Source organism: Callithrix jacchus, chromosome 12, assembly GCF_049354715.1.
Source record: "Callithrix jacchus isolate 240 chromosome 12, calJac240_pri, whole genome shotgun sequence".
Lineage (NCBI taxonomy): Eukaryota > Metazoa > Chordata > Mammalia > Primates > Cebidae > Callithrix > Callithrix jacchus.
Window position 1 is genome coordinate 122,801,945 of NC_133513.1, and position 19,192 is coordinate 122,821,136.

At 49.8% G+C, this 19,192-nt stretch overlaps 2 protein-coding genes across 8 annotated transcripts in view; one reads left to right on the forward strand and one right to left on the reverse strand.

The window, feature by feature from the left end:
- The window catches only part of LOC103787380 (uncharacterized), a 49,284-nt gene extending 45,563 nt beyond the window's left edge, over window positions 1-3,721 (reverse strand). Inside the window, exons 1-3 of one of the 3 annotated variants that reach the window (XR_613018.5) lie at window positions 3,594-3,710; window positions 2,825-3,001; window positions 2,287-2,510 (exon numbers count right to left, since the gene is read on the reverse strand). Coding sequence is in view for 1 of the 3 variants with exons in the window: in XM_078344100.1 (XP_078200226.1) it covers window positions 2,487-2,510; window positions 2,837-3,001; window positions 3,594-3,719 (315 nt within the window). In the remaining 2 variants the exon portion in view is untranslated. Of the gene's footprint in view, window positions 1-2,286; window positions 2,511-2,824; window positions 3,002-3,593 lie in introns of those variants that run through there. The other 2 variants (XM_078344100.1, XR_013524456.1) reach the window with 2 other exon arrangements.
- Window positions 3,722-4,019: 298 nt separating this feature from the next.
- Window positions 4,020-19,192, forward strand: part of MGMT (O-6-methylguanine-DNA methyltransferase) — a 303,204-nt gene continuing 288,031 nt past the window's right edge. For 3 of the 5 annotated variants that reach the window (XR_013524453.1, XR_013524455.1, XM_002756717.6), the window contains exon 1: window positions 4,020-4,104. Coding sequence is in view for 2 of the 5 variants with exons in the window: in XM_002756717.6 (XP_002756763.2) it covers window positions 4,024-4,104 (81 nt within the window). In the remaining 3 variants the exon portion in view is untranslated. Of the gene's footprint in view, window positions 4,105-16,841; window positions 16,958-19,192 lie in introns of all 5 variants that reach the window. The other 2 variants (XR_013524454.1, XM_078344099.1) reach the window with 1 other exon arrangement.

Consider the following 19,192-nt stretch of genomic DNA (forward strand, 5'->3'; position numbering starts at 1 on the left):
AAGTTTGACTACTGAAGACAGCTTTGTTGTAAATGGTCTCTAATGTCACAAAAGTAGCTTGGGAAGACAGGCTTATTAAACAAATTTCTTGGGTTGCAAATCATTAAAAGCAATCACATGTCGTGTTCATTTGCTTAACCTGAAAAGTATCCATTTGGATGTTTAAGGAAACTATGCAAATTCACATTGTCCCCAGTGCCCACGAGAAAGCTGGCTGATGCTAAAGGAAATCCAGGGAGCTCCTTCAAGAAGTCTGACTGGCATTGAGCGTAACCTTTCGTGGTTTTCCAACCTCTTTCTAAAAAGTTCTTCATAGGAATCTGTGCCGGAGAAAAAGGGGTTATGCTTTGTTAATCTGAAGATGGGAAACCTCGAAGGAATCTCAGCCAGCTAGTCCTATGCTGTCATCCTTCGAATGGAGAAGTCAGGTGGCTGCTCCATGAGGGGCAGGGCTGGGCCGCACCCCGAGCCTCCATGTCCTGTGCACCCGGCGACCTCCCTGCTTTGGAGCCATCCTGTGTTCCTTTAACAGTAGGATGAACATGCAGGTGATGATGAGATTGTAATGGACAAGGGGGAGAGGCGTGCGGAGCTCTTGATGAAAATGGGAGTTTTTGAAATTACCATGACGAAAGGAGGAATGTGCACCGCAAGTGTAGGGAGTATGGGTTTGGGCTCTGCTCATTCAACAGCGTGAGTTGAATTCAAGGATTCAACATCCTTGAATCCTGGTCTTTTGCAGGCCAGTCCTTGGTCAGGTGGTGGCTTTTTTCCTCTTGCCTGTCTGTACTCTAGAGACCCTCATTTGGCTCCTGATTCTGGAGCCCCCCGACAGACACAGCCTTTATCATGGAAGTAGCTACAGCCCTTCACACAGTCCTTACCACTGCGCCAGCAATGGGACTGAGTCCTGCAAGTGGGGCCAGAGCCAGTCCCCACATCTCCCCAGAAGCCAGTACTTTCATGCACTGCCTCCCCATTCCCACGGGCCCCTCCTAAAAGGCCTTTGGATTACCATACTGGCCTTTCTTTCCTCGGGTGGGGAATCAGAGATGCTAAGACTGGCTAGTCTCTTTTTCTTAAGAGTTTAGGGATTCAGGAGACAACAGATGCTGGAGAGGATGTGAGAAATAAGATCGTTTTTACACTGTTGGTGGGAGTGTAAATTAATTCAACCATCGTGGAAGACAGTGTGGAGATTCCTCAAGGATCTAGAAATAGAAATATCATTTGACCCAGCAATCCTATTACTGAGTATATACCCAAAGGATTATAAATCATTCTATTATGAAGACACATGCACACATGTTTACTGCCGCACTGTTCACAATAGCAAAGACCTGGAACCAACCCAAATGTCCATCAATGATAGACTGGATAAAGAAAATGTGGCACATATACACCATGGAATACTATGCAGCCATAAAAAAGATGAGTTCATGTCCTTTGCAGGAACATGGGTGAAACTGGAACCCATCATTCTCAGCAAACTGACACAAGAACAGAAAATCAAACACTGCATATTCTCACTCATAAGTGGGTGTTGAATAGTGAGAACACACAGACACAGGGAGGGGAACATCACACACCAGGGCCTGGGGAGCGGGGGTCTAGGGGAGGAACAGCAAGGGGTGGTGAGATTGGGGAGGGACAGCATTAGGAGAAATGCTTAATTTAGATGATGGGGTGATGGATGCAGCAAAACTCTACCATGGCACATGTATACCTATGTAACAAACATGCACGATCTGCACGTGCACCCCAGAACTTAGAGTATGACAAAGAAATAAATAAAAGGTTCAGGGATTCATATTAAAATGTTATTCAGCTAAAAGTATGAGTCACGTGTTAACTGCAAAACTAGTTAACAGCACACTTGCTAGAGTGCCAGTGGGAACTCAGATTCAATCCTGGCCTTGATTTTCCTTTGCTGCTGTTAGGGTTCCAGTTCTAATTGGGTCCTGGTAGTGACAGGCTGCAGAAGGGCAGGTGTATAGCATTATTTCTTAGCAGTGTGGTGTGCTTTATTTTCCCTATGCACACATGCCCTCACACATGAGGACAGTCTATATACATGTAGGGTGCACTATTGTAAGACTCCTTTACAGAGGATGAAACAGAATTAGAGAAGTCAGATAAGTTTCCTGAAGTCTTGCAGGAAGGCTAATAGAAAAGACCAGAGCCAAGGGCAAACACGTCTCATCTCTCCTTCCACATTAGTTTAAATGTGAATGGCTGCTTGGAACAAGGGGTTGAGAAGGATTCCGAGGCTGTGTCTAGGCTCAGTGGAGAAAAAGTGCCTTTATTTGACCATGAGTGTGTACTCAGGGCCTAGTTTATTTTCCACAAGCAGCTATTTAAAACGTGTCTCATCCAAGGCATGGTGTAGGCTGGGCAACCTCAGAGGATCAGTGGTGCAGCCTGTCTTGTCCCCAGGGCTCATCTGAAAGCAAATCCTGCTGAAGTTCTCCTCGGAACAACCCTTATCACCCATAGTAATATGTAGCATCCTACAAGTCACATATACGAAGGTATGAGCACTGGCCAAATCCCAACAGGGAAGATTTATCAGGAGGAGAAGATCCCTTTCCATTAAGAAAACAAACAGAACCTAGAAGGCCTGTAGCATGGTGGCTCAGGGCATGTGGGCCTTGGATGGGACCCCTGAATCTGCTAAGGGGTGTGTGACCTCTCTGAAGCCTCCAGGGATGATACTACTCAGTGGGGTGGTTATGCCCATCATTTTAGACAATGGTTTCTGTAACCACTGCTTAGGGCTGCCACAATCAAGTGACACACAATGAGTGATTTAAATCACAGAAACCTGTTATCTCACAGAAGTTTGAAACCAAGATGTGTTAGGATCCTGCTCCCTCCGAAGGTTCCAGAGAAGGGTCTGTCCTCTGCTCCCTCCGAAGGCTCCAGGGAAGGGTCTGCCCTCTTCGGCTTCTGGCGGCTTGCAGGTGCAACCCCTCAATCCTTCTCTCCAAGCGGCCTCTGCCTATAAGGACACAAGGCATACTGGATTAGGGGCCACTAATTGATGACCTCATTTTCACTTGTTACCTCTCCAAATAAGGTCGCACTGTGAGATTTTGGGAGTCAGGACTCCAACATCGCTTTTCTGGTGGACACAATTCAACTCCTAATAATGGTCACACAAGCCCAAGCAGCGCCTGGCACCCTGTGAGCTCTCTGGAGAGCAGCTGAGTCAGGCCCCGGCAGTGTCTAGGCCTTGACTGACTGCAGCCCGTGGACAGGACCGTCCACCACAGGCCCTGGAGGCTGCCTCCACAGTCCCCTTGCAGGGTCCTGCTGGTCTGGGGGTCTCTGACGGGAGTGGGAGGGGGAGACCCCCCGAGGGGAGACACTCGCTCTCGGGGCTCAGCGCAGCCGCCCTGAGCAGGATTGGGATTCTCACTAAGGGGGTGCCGTCCTCCGACACCCGCGCGCCTTCAGGACTACTTGGGCACGTGGCAGGCCGCATGCACGCCCGCGGACTATCCCTATGACAGGAAAAGGTACAGGCTATTTGGCAAAATGAGGCACAGAGCCTGAGGCGGAAGCAGGGAAGGGTCTGCCTGGGCTCGTACCAGCTGAAGGGCCGTCGGGGTCAGGCGCCCAGGCCAGGGCCGGCGCCGCGGGAGGACCAGGGGCAGCGTAGCCGCGTCCAACGAGGCTGCGCAGAGGGGCTCAGGCCCGGCGGTCGCACTGAGCATGCGCAGACTCCACGCGCTCCAGCCCCGGCGTCGGCCCCGCCCCTGCTCGCTTTCCTACCGCTCTGAGGTCCTCGGCTACGCCCCGCTCTACACCCCGCCCCATGCCGCCAGCCCCCGTGCCCCTCTTCCCCGCCCCCGTTCCCGCCCCGCAGCCCTGGCCCCGCCCCCGCTCACTCTCAGGCTTCTCTCAGGTTCTCCGCTCCGCCCCGCTCTAGGTCCCGCCCCCCGGCGCCAGCCCCCGTGCCCCTCGGCCCCGCCCCCTCCCCCCGCCCTTCAGCCCTGGCCCCGCCCCCGCGCCCCGGATATGCTGGGGCAGCCCGCGCTTCTGGAACATTTTGCGTCCCGGCGCTTGCAGGTACTCGCGGTCCGCACCGTTTGCGACTTGGTGAGTGTCTGAGCCGCCTAGCTCCCGGCACAGTGCGGGGCTCTCCCTGGGGAAGGCGGCAGCCTCGAGTGGTCCTGCAGGCGCCCTCACCCCGCCGTCGGGGCTGGGGCTGCCCTGATCCCCACCTGCCCCAGCCTTCCCTGGTGCCTGGGGTTCCTGGACCAGGCTGCCCTGCAGTGACTGTGGCCTCGCGTGGGGCGGCGGTCGTGGCAGCCCCTGCCTTACCTCCGGGTGCCAGCCCCAGTTCCTGGGCTCTTCGTGCCTCTAGCTGCTGCGGGAAGCTTCCAGAAGCCCCTGCGCAGGCCTTGGCTTGCAGCAAGCCTTTAGCATACTTGGGCAGAGTTCCATATTAACTTCCTGCTGGAGGCCAAGTTCTAAGGGCCTCCTCGTTACCATGGCTGGAGTTTGTGTATATCACACCCTAATTGTGTTCAACACTTAGAGTAAGCAAGGCGGGTTCGAGAGCCCCGCGCGCTGGGCATCGCCTTTCCCCCGCCAGTGGTAACGCTGCTGAGGAGTTCTGAACTATGTACTTCGTGCTTGTGGATTCATCATCTCCTGAAACCTGAGGGTGGTTGCTCTCAGTTGCCTCAGCTGAGTAGCTGGCTTTCTGTCCTGGAAAGCAGGCTTTGTACACGTGTGCAACCTTTGCCTGCTGGGACCATCATCAGACAAAGGAAAGTGGCTTGGTCCCGAATGTTAAGTGGTTGAGCGCGGAGAGCTGAGAATTAGACGGGTAATTTACATAGGCATCAAGTATACACCTGTAGAGTATCTGTTAGGTCAGACTCCCCCATCATCTCCCCCGTCCCTGGGCAGGTGACTTGGTGATGGTTTTGTTATTTTCCGGGCTGTCTCAACTGCTAAAACACTCGGGGGGATGAACAAGATTCTAAAAAACTGAAAGCTTTGCACATTTGGTGGGTGGGGGTGTGAAAACTTTGGAGGAAACCGCTTCAGAGCCTGGCTGGTGGTTAACATCACGTTCACTCAGAGGGCCAGGAAACCTTATGGGACCAGAGCCTACTTGCAAGTACCAGAGGAGAGCTGGCCTTTCTCTGCCACTGTCTCTCTTCTGGGGCCCTCCCTCTCAGGTGACAATTTGAATAGTGGAGTAGTGTTTGCCACAGTCGAGGGACCGGGATGAAGTAGGCCTCCAGTACAGAGCTATACTCAGGTACTTTTCAATGTAAATAGGCTTTTTGTTTAAAAATATATATCTGGGCTAGGACACTGGCTCACACCTGTAATTCCAGCACTTTGGGTGATCAGGAGTTCAAGACTGGCCTGGCCAACATGATGAAACCCCATTTCTACTAAAAATACAAAAATTAGCCAGGCCTGGTGGTCCATGCCTGTAATCCCAGCTACTTGGGAGGCTGAGGCAGGAGAATCACTTGAATCCTGGAGGTGGAGGTTGCAGTGAGCTGAGATTTCACCATTGTACTCCAGCCTGGGCAAAGAGAGTGAAACTCTGTCTCAAGGGAAAAAAAAAAGTCTGTATCACAATAAGGGTTAATAGAATTAGGCGTCACTCTAAAAGGGCTGTTAGGCACTACTTTAAAAAGGCTACTGTGTTAAAAAGGCTGTTAGTTAGGTTATAGTTGTTTGGCTGCTCAGATTCCTAAACCTTTTCCTCTGGTAGAGAAGGTCAGGGCTGTCTGTCAGGTCTTTGTTTGAGATCACCTGGGCCTTCCCATCCCAGGTGAGTTTGAGTTTCCTTCACAGGTGTCTCAGTCAGGGCCTCTTCTGTTCTGCAGGGAAGAAGGGGACAGGGCAAGGCCTGAAGAAGAACTTGCCTTCCCTCCCTTTCTTAGGACACCAAAACCCTGACTCTTCAGTATTTTATAATAAAATAAACGTACTTGTTCTTATTTTGCAGAGGACATACACTTAGGAGCCAGTGATTTGAACACTCAGGTTTTTTGGTGTTAATGCCCTTTTCAGTTTATAGTATATTCTCTTTGATAGAAAAAAAAAAAAACGGGGGAGGCAGAACTGAATTTTTCTGCATTGTCTTTTCCTTTAACATTTTTTTTTTTCATGCTTTAATCTGACCCCCTTGCCCCAGCATAAAGTTCCTTGTCCAGACCCACTTTCCCTGAGGCTTTTTACTTCCTTTTGGGATTCTAGTCCCTCCAGGGGACACATTGAGCCTCGCAGAGGCTGAAGGGCCCTGTGCTCATTCAGCTCCCGGCTGTTGCTACGGTCCTTACTGACCGTCTGTTTCCTGGGACAGGTAGCTTTCGATACAGCAGCTTTCTGAAAGAGCTGGGGTCTTATTCAAGAATATTATTTTATTATTTTTAGAGGCAAGGTTTTGCTCTGTTGCTCAGGCTGGAGTACAGTGCTGAGATCATAGCTCACTGCAGCCTCAAACTTGTGGGCTCAAGCGAACCTCCTGCTTTCACCTCCCAAGTGGCTGGGACTATAGGTGTGTGCCACCACACCTGGCTAATTTTTTTTTTTTTTTTTGTGGAGGCAGTGTCTCTCTATGTTGCCTGGAGTGGTCTCGAACTCCTGGACTGAAGCGATCTTCCCCCTTAGGCCTCCCAAATTGCTGGGATTATAGTTGTGAGCCACCATGCCTGGCCTGGCAGAATATTATTTAAACCAAACCTGAAGGTTTTAAAATCAGACACAGAAACCGTCACGTGACCATGGGTTGCCCATGGTCAGCCTTTTTATAGGCACCCCTGATGCGCAAGCCGGCTGTACGCCCTACTCTTGGTTTGAAGTGAAAGGGTTGATCTGGGAGGGGAGGAGGTTTGAGCTATGCAGGAGGGCCCTTGGTTGGCATGAGGGTTTTGTTGACCTGACCCGTTAGCTCTGCAGGCCTGTCTTGGGTAGAGGTAGGTGGAAGTTGGAGGCCTTGTGTTGTGGACCAAATATTGCAAGTTGTGTGTTCTGTGGCTTTTCCTTAACTGCTGAGTATCTGCTGGTTGGTGGAAACAGTCTAATTTTCTTTTGACTTACAAAAATAGTACAGCTTGTATAGGAGGGCTGCATAGTTTGGGGGGAAATTATATAATTAATGAATATAGTATGGAATGGAATGAATGACTTACTCCTTCATAGAACTATTAAAGTCATTTATTCAAGAAGAGGAAGAAATCATTTTTGTGACTCTTGTTCATCCTTGAAGCATCAGAGTGGCTTTGGCAGGTGTGGTTCTTCTGTAAAGGGATCACTGAGTCCTGCCGAGGTGCTCGGGGCCGGGTAGTGAAGTCAGTCTGCAGCAGCCCACGCTCCCGTGGCTCTTAGCTAAGCAACTGAATAGGCTGCCCTGGGGTTCCCGCCGCAGATGCTGTCAGTGGTGAAGCTTGATTTTGACACCACGGTTGTTTTCAGTTAAATCAGCGGCTCGGCAGCAGAGCAGGGTTCTCCAAGGAGGCCTCGTGTCCCCTTCACCCCACCTGGAGTCCACTCATTTGGTGTGTGAGGTCGCTGTTATAAAACCAGTTACAAATTCTACAGAAACATCTTCTTCTGGTTGTTAAATTAGTCGTAGGGTGTGTAAGCACGAAAGGAATGACAAGAGCGCAGTGAATGCCTGGCGTGTTCACTCTCCTACTCCCAAAAGTTTCTCGTTAGAATAATTTCCTACCGGTGACGCTTGTGAAGTCTCCAGCCCTGTCTCCTGTTCCCAGAACTCTGGGTGGGGGGACACCGAATGGATAGTCCACCAATGGCGTGGCTTGTAAAAGCAGGCGCTTGTTCAATTTATTTGTTTTTATTATAAACATCGATCTGCCAGTCGCAGTACTGCCTTTATGGACATTTTTCTGCAAGCACAGCGCGGGTGGCAGTTTTTACTGACAAATTGAGTCCTATGCATAGAGGTTTAGAAAACTCTTACCATGGTGACAGATCAGGCAGTTGTGGCACGGGTTGTTCAGAGATGTTTAGGTGGGTGAAGAGAGTGAGCAAATCTCGGTGGAGGAGGAGATGGGGCATTATATGTTGAAATGTAATAAACAACTGCTAGTTAGGTCTCATTTGTTTTTAAACTTTTAGCTGCATTTTACTCCCGAACCAAAAGGCCACTGGTGGGCAGCCAGGGCTGTCGTGTTCAGGTGTCCTTCCTGCTCTCGTGGGGTAAGAGCCGCCACCAGAATGCAGTCCCAGCAAGGCCTGATGAGTCACAGCCCCTTGAACCTGCTGCTCTCTGTAAAGTGGGATCTTCACAAGCCACAGCGGAGGAGCGTCTCCCCGAGGGTGGCCTGGGTCCTCTGCGTCAGAATTACTGAGGATGCAGGCTAGAGGTCTGTCGATGACAGGGCCCCGTGACAGACCTATGGGATCAGAAACTGGGGATGCCAGGGGATTGTGGTGGATGCTAATGCCTGAGCCCCTCTAGGGGAGGCCTGAGGACGGTCTGGGAAGTAGCGCTGTCCAGCCCAGGCAAGCTCCGAGTCCCCCTTCCAGATGGGTCCATTGGCAGCAGGTTGTGCATATGGGTCTGAGTGCGGTTTTGTAACTCTTGAGACACGTGAATCTCTTCGAAATGCAAACCCAACATGTTATCACAGCGTTCAAGCTTTTGGTTTGTGGTTATGACAAAAGATGCAGATGTTACCAGAACTCTGGCATTCATTTTACAACCAAATGTGAAGCACGAACAGGGACAGCCATGTCATATTTCACTCCCTCTTTCCTTTTGAGAGGGTTGTCTTGTTTTCATCCCCCTCTGGGTCAAAGCATCTTCCTGGTCTCAGGTGGGGGGTTAGCTTCCAGAGGCACAGCTGAATCCAGTTTGTAAAACTCGATGGAGCTTTTCTACGGGAAGTGCTAGAGTCGTGTGTGGGAGCGATGCTGTTTCCCAGCTGGGTCACCCTGGGCAGCTCTTAGCCCTCCGGGTACCTCCTCATCTTTTGGGTGGGGACAATCATGCTTATTCTGTCTACCAGGTTATGTATAAGCACACGAGACAATAAATCCATTTTTTTTTTTTTTTTGAGACAGAGTTTCGCTCTTGTTGCCCAGGCTGGAGTGCAATGGTGCGATCTCGTCTCACCGCAACCTCCGCCTCCTGGGTTCAGGCAATTCTCCTGCCTCAGCCTCCTGAGTAGCTGGGACTACAGGCATGCGCTACCATGCCCAGCTAATTTTTTTGTATTTTTAGTAGAGACGGGGTTTCACCATGTAAATCCATCTTTTCAAAAAGTAAAAAGCAGTCCATGGGTAGAATTTTAATTTGGAGCTAAGTCTCATGGAAGGGTGAAATGAGAAGATGGGGATGAACCATTTTGAGCCCTCATTTCCCTTCAGTCCAATCCGAATCTGTATTCGGTCTGCACACACCTGAGCCCTCAGCAGTGACGTGTGCACGGTGGTCAGGAGTGTACCTTCTGGGAGCAGACCAGCTTCCTTCTGGACCTGAACCCACGAGTTACAGTCCTGTGCCCTTGAGTGGAGTTACTTACCTTCCAAGGCCAGATTTCTCTGAAAGTAGGGCCCGCACAGTTCCCATCCAGAAGGAGGCCTGGCACTGGGGAGGCCTGAGTGAAGGCAGTTGGTGTCTGTGGATGCAGAGTCCCTCCGTTTTTAGTGGAGGCAGGACTAGAGGTCCAGGTCACTTGGCCACAGCTGTCACCTCTGATGTGTCTGAGGTTTCAGAAGGACACAGAGCTTTGTCTGCGTGGAGCAGAAGGTGGTTCCCTATCCGTTTGCTAGGTCTCTGAAATCCTTTTTTGTCTGTAAGGAGGCTGCTGGCCCTGCCACCTGTTTCTGCTTTCTCACAGTAGACATTATCGAGTGCTGCCGGATTGCCCAGCCTCCCGATGCTCTGCCCAGCTGGCAGCGTTCTGAAGGTTCAGGTGTGCCACGCCGGCCTAGAGCAGGCAGGTGGGCTTTGAGCATGCTCCTAGGGGCACTTGGCAGTGGCTGACAGCCCGAGACACTGTCTGGGAGCCTTGACATTAGTAGTCGGTTAAAGTGAAAGAGCTTCCCAAAGGACTGACACAGGATCCGACACGATGGCAGTGGCCAGGAACCAGCAGTGACACCAGCACGTGACAGTATTTTCCCATGTGTGACCGCCATCCAACCACAGCACTGAGGGGTAACGCAGGTTCACTGGGTAAGCTTGGTCAAAAATAGAAAGTCTGCAGTATTTTGTGTGTGTGTGGAAATGGATCTTATTTTTATTTTGGGTGTCTCCTTAATCTCATGCCATGGCTCAGCTCACCCTGGTAGTTACTTGGGGCGTGCTGTGCTTGTGGCCTTGTGCAGACCAGCTTGGGAGATGCTCACGGTCACCGTAGAGGAGGAGACACTGCGAGTATCTTTGTTTTGCATATGAGGAACCCGGGCCTCAGAGAGTTTGAGTGACTTGCACAGGTCTCCTGTGGTAGAGGTAGGGTTTTGTTTTCAACCCAGATTTATTTGTTAACCAAGTGCAGGCTCATAACCATTTGTGCCAGACTGTCTTTGCCATGATGAGCCTGAGAAACTGTTAGAAGTCCATTAAGGGGCAGGACAGGGCATACCTGTTGACGTACCTAAAGTTTTCTGAACATCATTGTGACCAAGTGTTGTCTTTAGCATTGTGGGAAAAGCAGTGTGCCCAAGTGCATTCCTGCCTGAAGGCACTAGGACCCCACCAAGGCAGGCAGACAGCCATAGCCGAGGCTGGGTGCAGTGAGGACGAGGAGATGGCAAAGCCATCCTTGTGTGTTCCTTGCACATCATCGTTCAAGCCTACCCCGCTCCACTAGACAGTGGAGTGCCCAGGACGGTGGGGCCAGAGGAAAGATGGGAGCATGCTGAGAGCCAGCCATGTCCCGGGACTGTACACACACCTCATCATGTCCCTTCAGGCCAGGGACCCGGGCCTGATTCCCTCTGAAACATTTGAGGGACTGGGGCTACTGGTCAGTTTCCTCCATGTGGCCCAAGGTCTGGGCATTGTGAGTAGAGCAGTGGGACTGTGGGTGCAGGTGCATTTGGGGACCTGGCCGCAATTCAGTTTGAGCAGGGTCTGGCAGGCATGTGGGGCTGGACTGGAAGGCAGAGCCAGCTGGCGGGGCCAGGACCTTGGGAGCCCAAATGCTGCACTGGGTGAGGGGCTTGGGAGCCTGGCGAGAGGGGACACCAGGCTGTCAGTGTCTCCCGTGGAAGGTCACGTGGCTGACAAGAGAACTGCATGACAGAGAAGAGGGAGATTGGTGGCAGCAGGCCTGGCAGGGCAGAGACAGTTCCAGGAGATATAGCTGGGGTCGGCCCTGGTGGCGTCTGGTAGGGCAGAGCAGGCAGGAGTCGGAGAGTGTGGTTATAAGTGACTCCGTTTAGAACTGCTTTTCTTCTTTAGAGAGAGGAGAGCCTTGGTGTGTCTGCTTTTTGTGTGAGGGAAGCCAGAGAAAAGCAGCTGGCTTTGGGAGGGTAAACACCCCTGCCCTGCCTGGCATCTGGGTTCTGAGGCAAGAGATTGCTAGGCTGCAGCATGTTCAGGTGGGGATGGCAGCAGCAGACCCAGGCTCAGTACCGGCGGACCCAGGCTCAGTACCAGTGCTCCTACCCCAGCCTGGTCCTGTTGGAAGTAACCCATACAACCTGCAGGAGTCGTGGAATTTTAAAAACTCAAATTTCTGTTAGGGGTACAGTCACATCAGAAGGTAAATTAGAAGTAGAGTATGCTGGGGCCGAGTTTCCTTAAATACCGTGATGCATTTCATGGGCTGGTGTGGCTGAGTGTGCCCCTGGGCAGAGATTGATGAGGGTGGCTGGGCTTCCTCCAGGGCCTGGGTTCGCAGGGGCCTTGTCTTCAAGGGGTTCCCTGTGTGGTGGGGAGACGTGCTTGTCACACACACACATTTTGTAGGTGCTGGTGAGGGCTGGCCAGACGGAATGAGGTGAAGAGCTTTGCCTTTGTTGGGGGCCTTGGTGAGTGGTTGAAGATGCTGAAGGGGCCTCTGTAAGAAAGTGACTGTTGAGTGAAGTTTGGAACAGTGAGAGGTGGCAGCCACACGGAAGGCCTGGGGAGGAGGCTCTGGGGAGTAGTGAGAGTGGCCGGGGGCATGGGTGGCTGCAGGTCGGTGTGTTGGAAGCATAGATGGGAAGGGGGTTACAGGGGGGTGTTGAGGCTGCTGTTACAGGCCAAGGTTGACTCTAGGAGTGTTAAAGCCAGGGTCTCAGCCTCCTGCAGTTGTGATCTAAAGTCATGCCAGCAGGGCTGGGCTGTGTGTGTCTGGGTGACGGGCATCAGAAAGTGTGTGCTGCACTCAGCCCGGTGCTTGAGAGACGGGGCACGACGGATGCGGTGGCTCTTAGTGAGGCCCTTAACGCGCGAGTGGAAGTTCCTGGAATGATGGGCATGGAAAAGGAATGATATATTTCTGAAAGTAGCGGAGTTTAGCTAGCTATCCCAAGAAAAGCCCATGTGTGCTATTCTTTATTGTGCAGAAAAATTCGTTTCTGTCAGCCTTGTGTTATCACCAGATTAAGCTGTCGAGTCAGATGGATGCTGTGGTGGTGTCTCATGTGGGCTGAAGAGCACACTCCCTGTGCCTCTGCTGACCATCGGTCTCCAGCCCAGGCCAGCCCGAGGGGTGGGTGATGTGGGCAGGGAGGGAGTTCCCACCGGGACACAGGAGGTTTCTGGGGAGGCTGCTTCCATGGTGCCACTTCTGAAATAAGGAAGAACCGTTCCTCAGAAGGAATGCACAGGTTCTGAAGGTAAGTTCAGTGTTCTCCACCCTCTTGGCCACAGTCAGCCACCCTGTGGTCATCCTCTGCGCAGTAAGAGGACAGGCTCTTAGAGAGCCACGATCTGTGCCATGCTCGTGGGTGACCAACCATTTGCCAGGCAGCAGGACTTTCAGTGCTAAAATGAGGTTATCCCAGGCAGACTGGGTGGATGGTCCCTGCCTTCCTTCAGCTCTCCTTCCAGGGTCCTCCTGGGCATCACTCCTGTCACTTTGCCACTAGCTTGAGTCCACCTGGGCCTTGAGGCAGAAGCATTCGTTTAATTTTCTTTGTTTTTTTGGTTTGTTCTCCGGAAGCATGGGCTTGCAAGCCTTCCTGTTGTATTTTGCCGTAGGTGTAATTAGAATGTCTCCCAGAGCCTGGGTCATTTCCCTTTAGCTGGACATGGCCCCTGCTGTCCTTGTTGCATTTTCTGGATTGTTTTTCACTCCAGAAAGCCTCCGGGGTCATGGCTCTCACTTCCTCAGTCATTTTTCTCTTATGGGTGTGGGGATCTTTTGCTAATAAGACTTTCCTTCTTTGGGCATGAGACGCTTCTCCCCCAGCTATGAGGTCAGGACAGTTGTAGCAGATGGCTTCTCAGAAATATGGAAGGTTGTGTGCTGGTCGGGGAGAAGTGGGGGAGAAGCAGCTCCGTGGTCTCCAGGGGTGTCCTGATTTCCCAGAATCCTGCAGCTCCTGGGGAAAGCGCTGCCTGGGGCCCTCCTGGCTCTGTGGTCTGGTGGTCTGTTGGGTTCCTGCATGCTCACACTACCCTGGTTTAGCTGGTGTGTGTCAGGACACTGGGACCCATTGTGAGGCTGCTGGGAGTGGCCAAGTGGGAAAGTCAGCTCTGGGACCAAGGCCACATTGGGGCTGCATGGCTGGCTGGAGGCGGTGCTGTCCCATGCATCCTGCCACAAGGGGTCAGGGACCCTCCCAACTCAAGGGTCCCCTGCACATCCGCACCGCCTCTCTTTTCTGTCCTTGCAGCAACTGAGAAGCTTCTGGAAATGTTAAACCTACCTCAGACTGAGTGACTTAGTGAGGACCAGAAATGGTTTTGAGCTGGGCACTGGCACAGACAGGGTGAGAGCAGCTTCCCCGCCTGTGGACCCCTCTCACAGGCCAGGCAAGTCTGCGGGTTCAGGGGACCCGGCAATGCTGGCCTCCTGCGTTTGGGCCTGTCTTGGGTCTCTGCATCTGTGCTCTGCCCTGAGGGTGGGCGAGTGGGGGACCCATGTCCCTCTCTTCCCAGAGCTGCCTCTGCTCTACCCTCAGGGAACCTCTTCTGACCTGATCCCCACACAGACGTGCTCTGCTGCCCTCTCTTTGAATCCTCCCCACTCTTCCAGAAGCTACTTCAGCCCCCATGGTCTCTCCCTCTCAGGGGCCCTTCACATGTCACTGTTTGCTACTTCACTTGTATCATTTCCATCTCTTGACTGGGGGATGCTAGATTGGATGCTCTCTAAGGCCTGGTGTGTGGCTTCTGCTTGCTAGAAGGCCCAGCACGCAGGGTGCTGTGGACTGACCTGTGTCTCCAAGATTCACAGGCTGAAGTCGTGACCTCCAATTTGGCTGTATTTGGAGACAGGACCTTTAGGAGGAAATTGAGACTAACCGAGTCACAGGAGTGTGGTCCTTCCGCTGCTGGGACTGGTGGCCTTAGCAGAGAAAGAAAGGATCTGTTTTCTTAGAGAAAGGAAGGACCTCTCCCTCCTGCCCTGTGTGGGGACATAGCAATGGGGTGGCTTTCTGCAAGCCAGAAAAGGAAGCCTCACCAGAAAGGGTATGGCAGGCAAGACAGGAGACCCCGGAGGCCGGCGGACCATGGCAAGGCCTGGTGCTGTCCTGGCCTGGGTGGGCATGCTCTGGTAAGTGGTGAAGGAACCAACACCCTGCTGGGAAGGAGAGACCAGCTCAGATGCCACGTGACCGGTTTCTTAAACCAGTCTACAGGTTCGTTGGGATGTTTTTGTTGGTTGGTTGATTTTTTTTCCCTCCAGATTGGTCACTTTGCACGTTTTAATTAGGCCTGGTTCAAGGGACGCATGTGGTCATCCGGTGAGACACCGGCTACAGCTCTCAGAACCACACCGTTTGCTGCTTTTCAGGCTAAGATAGCTCTCTGAGTCTGTTTGGGGGTCTCTGTTGATTTAGGGACCTTGCAAGACATTTCTTGCTGAAAGCCCCGCTGGCCCCCACCTCACCAAATTGGTTTATGTGGCCACCGATGGGGGCGCCATAGGAAAGGTAGATAGAAAAGGTTAAAGTTACTTCTAACTCACCAGTTTGTGTTGTGGGTTGTAGATCTGTAAAATGTGTAAAGTTCATAGGGATTTTATGATTGTTGCAAAGGAAACTCAGATTGTCAGCTTTTCCTGATGGATCTTGTCATTCCTAAGCTCTGGCTCTGCCCCCACTTCTGGCTGTCTGTGCCCTTGCTGTGCAGGCTGGCGCTGTGCCCCTGGAATCAGGCTTTGGGAGGCCCCACTGTGCAGGGAGAGGGTGCTGTGGTGAGTACAGGTGAAGCTAGAGTCCTGGCTTAGGGCATGTGCTATGATTTCTCTAGTGCGCTCAATACTTAAAGTGTGGATTTGAATCCTTATCTTTTATTTCTTTATTAGCACAGCTATGTCTGTTGTTCAGTTCTATACCGAGAGTCTCTAAGAATATGATTAACCTTGAGGGTCGTCTTCAAATGTAATTATTAATGATTGATTCTGTTTATCCTTGCAATCAATGAGAGAGGCATAATGGTTTGGTCTGTAGTCGGGTGTGATTTCTTACATTTCATAAACATGGTTCTGTGACAGCAGATGTATCAGTTTACTTCCCAGAACATGCTTGATGAATCTGAAGTGTATGATTAGTTTTAGATAATTATTGTGATATGTAGTGTTCCTTACATGAGTTATGTTAATATGGCAAATAGTGTTAACATCTTCTGCCACTAATAGTTAGGGTGGGGACGTATAATAATTGATCTTCCTGGGAGTGCTGTAATGTAAAAACAATTCAGGCTGTTGGAAGTATATTTTACAAGTGTGCATTGGGCCTTGGGGATGTTATATTGAAAAATCCGATTGTACAGTTACCATGGGAACCCAATTAGAATAGATTGGTTGATTTTTTTTTTGTTTTGTCTTTCATCTTGACCAAAAATCTAATGTATTTTAAATGTTTTCATATGGAATTGTAGTCATACACTGACTTGTTGTGCCAAAGTAGTCTGCTTGTGTTTTTCCAACTTTAAGCTAAAATAGTGAAAAGTTCTTGAGTGGATCCTTATGAGAATATCTCCCAGAGAGAATAAATTACGTTTTGGTGGAAAAGTTTGTATGAGTGATGGTGGCAGAGTGGAGGTGGTGGAAAGCTTTTATGAAGAAAGGGAGAATGAGTATTTTCCTATGAGGGCAGACAAGGACCCTTACGTTCCTCTTTCGATGAAGGACACACGTGTGTTTCTCCGTTCTCACATTTGTGGATGGGGAGATTAGGTCCCTAAAGGGCCGTCTCCATGTTTCACAGGGGTAGGGATGGGGGCGGAGCGGTGGGGCTGGGATCTCTGTTTGTCTTCCTTGCTGGGGGTTCTCACACTGTTTTGTCTCAGAGCCTTTTTCGTACTTAAAACTGAGGAGGGATCCCAAAGAGATTATGCGAGTTGTATATTAATACTTACCCCATTAGAAATTAACACTGAGAAATTTAAAAATATTAATTCATTTAGACAATAAGCCTAATAGATTTTTGCATAAATAACATTGTAAAATAAAAAGTAGCTATAGTTTCCGTTAGAAATATCTAGTGAGGAATGTTATCGGTTTCCATTTTTTAAAACTTCGTAGCGTCTGGATGAATGGAAGACAGCGAGCTTCTGTCTCCTCATGTTCCTTCCTGTCTATCTGCCTCTTCATTCAGTCTGTTATGATACGTTGTTTGGCTCCAAGCACGTGAAGAGAACCTGGCTTCGCTCAGATCAGTAACTGGAAAAAGGAGTAGTGTTGTAATAGCTTTGTCAAATAATGGAGGGTATTTCCCTTTCACAGCACCTCGGGGCTGGGCAAGCGGTGTTTTCCTGAGCGTTTGCCGCGGTGTGCACTCCGGGACCCCCTCTGAACTTTTGTTCTCCGTGACGTTAAAATCCATCGGCATGCCTCGCACTGTGAGTGATTTCCTAACGCCTTTCATGGGCCCTGTGGAAAATGTAGCTTCATTGTGTTACACAGATCTTCCAAACGTCGATGTTTCATGATACTAAAAATAATATTCGCCAATATCATCAGTGTTCTCCTTAGAAAAGTCCTTTAGTGTTGGGAATTCATGGTTCTGGGTACCAGTATTCTAAAATTTTAATCATTGCTTGGAAGTTCTGACTAGACACAGTGGCTCATGACTGTAATTCTAGCACTTTGGGAGGTGGAGGTAGGAGGATCACTTGAGGCCAGGAATTAGAGACCAGACTGGGCCATAGAGCAAGATCCCCATCTCTACAGAAACATTTCGTAAAAAGGAAGTTCCCATTTTATGTATCTTCAGCCGCACATACTGTCAGTTGTGTGAATTACAGGTGCAGACTGTTCATTGTTGAGAAAACATCTGCCAGACGTACAAGTCTGAATAACTGCAGTTTGTGAGTCATTCACACTAGAGAAGCTGATCTGACATGAAGTCACTGCGTTCATGAGTCCCTGCCACGCGTGGCGCCCTCCTGGTGGCAGCGTCGCTCTGGTTGGTGGCAGAAGTGCTTTGCTGAGCTTCCCATTAGGTCACAAAACGTTAAGAAGCGTCGAGATTTAGTACAGTTGGCAAGTTTGCTTCGTCAGGATGTTCTGAAGTGAACCTGCCTGTGGCTGCCCTGACTGTGGCTGTCGTCCTCCTAGCCTTTGGTGTCATGATCTGGGCTCTCGAGGAGGCGTCCACCATGGCTTTTGTGTTGTCTTTCCCTGTGGTGTGTGGTCAGCTGTAGGTTTGTGTGGGTGCCCTTTATCAGATGGGGGACCTTTTGCTGCAGTGAATATGGTGGATGACATTCTCATTGGTTTCCATGTATTCAGCAAATTTTGTGTTGCTAGTTAAGTGCCCACCTGGATTTGATGGATTTCTGTTTTTGTAGATTGCTGGGTTTAACTCGTTGATACGTTTAAGGATTTGTGTGTGTTCGTGAGCGGTGTTGGGTGGCGGCATTCCTAGGTGTGTGTCTGCTTTGTTAAGTGGGCAGTCCTGCACTCATGAAAGGAGGCCTCTTCTATATTTTGGATTAGATTGTGTACTATTAGCATTGTCTCATCTCTAAATGCTTCATAGGATTTACCTGTGAAGCCATTTGGGTTTGAAGTTTTCTTTGTGAAAATGACATTGTGAATTCAGCTTTTCAGTAGCTATAAGGCTATTCAGGGCATTTATTTCTTCCTGAGTGACTTTTTTGGGATTTTTGTGTTTGTCAAGGAATTTGACCATTTTGTCTAAGTTTGTTGAATTTATTGGTCTAAAGTTATTTTTATATTCCTTTATTATCCTTTTAATACCTGTGGGATTTTGAGTCATGTCCTTGTTTTTATTCCTGGTGTCGGTAATTTGTACTTTGTCCCCTTTTCTGGCTAACTGGTCTCACTAGAGGCTTATCCATTTTATTTTCAGAGAACCAACTGTTGTTACTTGATTTTTCTTTCTTTTTTTTTCTCTCTTACTGATTTCTGCTGTTTATTATTTCTTTCCTGTGCTTACTTTCAGTTTGATTTCTTTTTTGTGGTTTCCTAGGGTAGACGCTTAGATCGTTAGGCTGCCCTTTCTTCTCTCCTGTAAACATTTAATGCTAAGAAGTCCTGTGGATGTGCTCACAGGCAGACATGTTGTGTTTCCATTTTGATTCAGAGTGGTATAGTTTTCAATTTCCCCTGTGGTTTCTTCTTTAACGCATGGGTTATTTATGAGTACGTCATTTAATTTCCAAGAATTTGGGGATTTAAAAAATATTTGGGGACTTTCCCAGTATTTTTCTGTTATTGATCTGTAGGTGAGTTACCTTGTAGTCAGAGGACATACCTTTTATGATTTCAATCCTCCTGGATTTGTTGAGAGTTGTTTTATGTCCCATATTTTGGCTTACTTTGGTGAATGTTTGTGTACACTTGAAGAGAGTGTATACTCGGTGGTTCCTGGGTGGAGTGCTCTTTAAATGTCAGTGGGGTAGAGTTTGTTGAGAATGCTGTTCAAGGCTTCTATATCCTTATTGATTTTTGTTTCCCTATTCTAAAAATTATTAGGAGTATTGTCATCTCCAGCTATAATTGGAGATTTGTTTATTACCCCTTTCAGTTCTGTTGGTTCTCGCTTCATCTCTTCTACTTGATTTCACTAGGTGCACACATGTTTAGAATTTTAACATCCTCATGGGGAA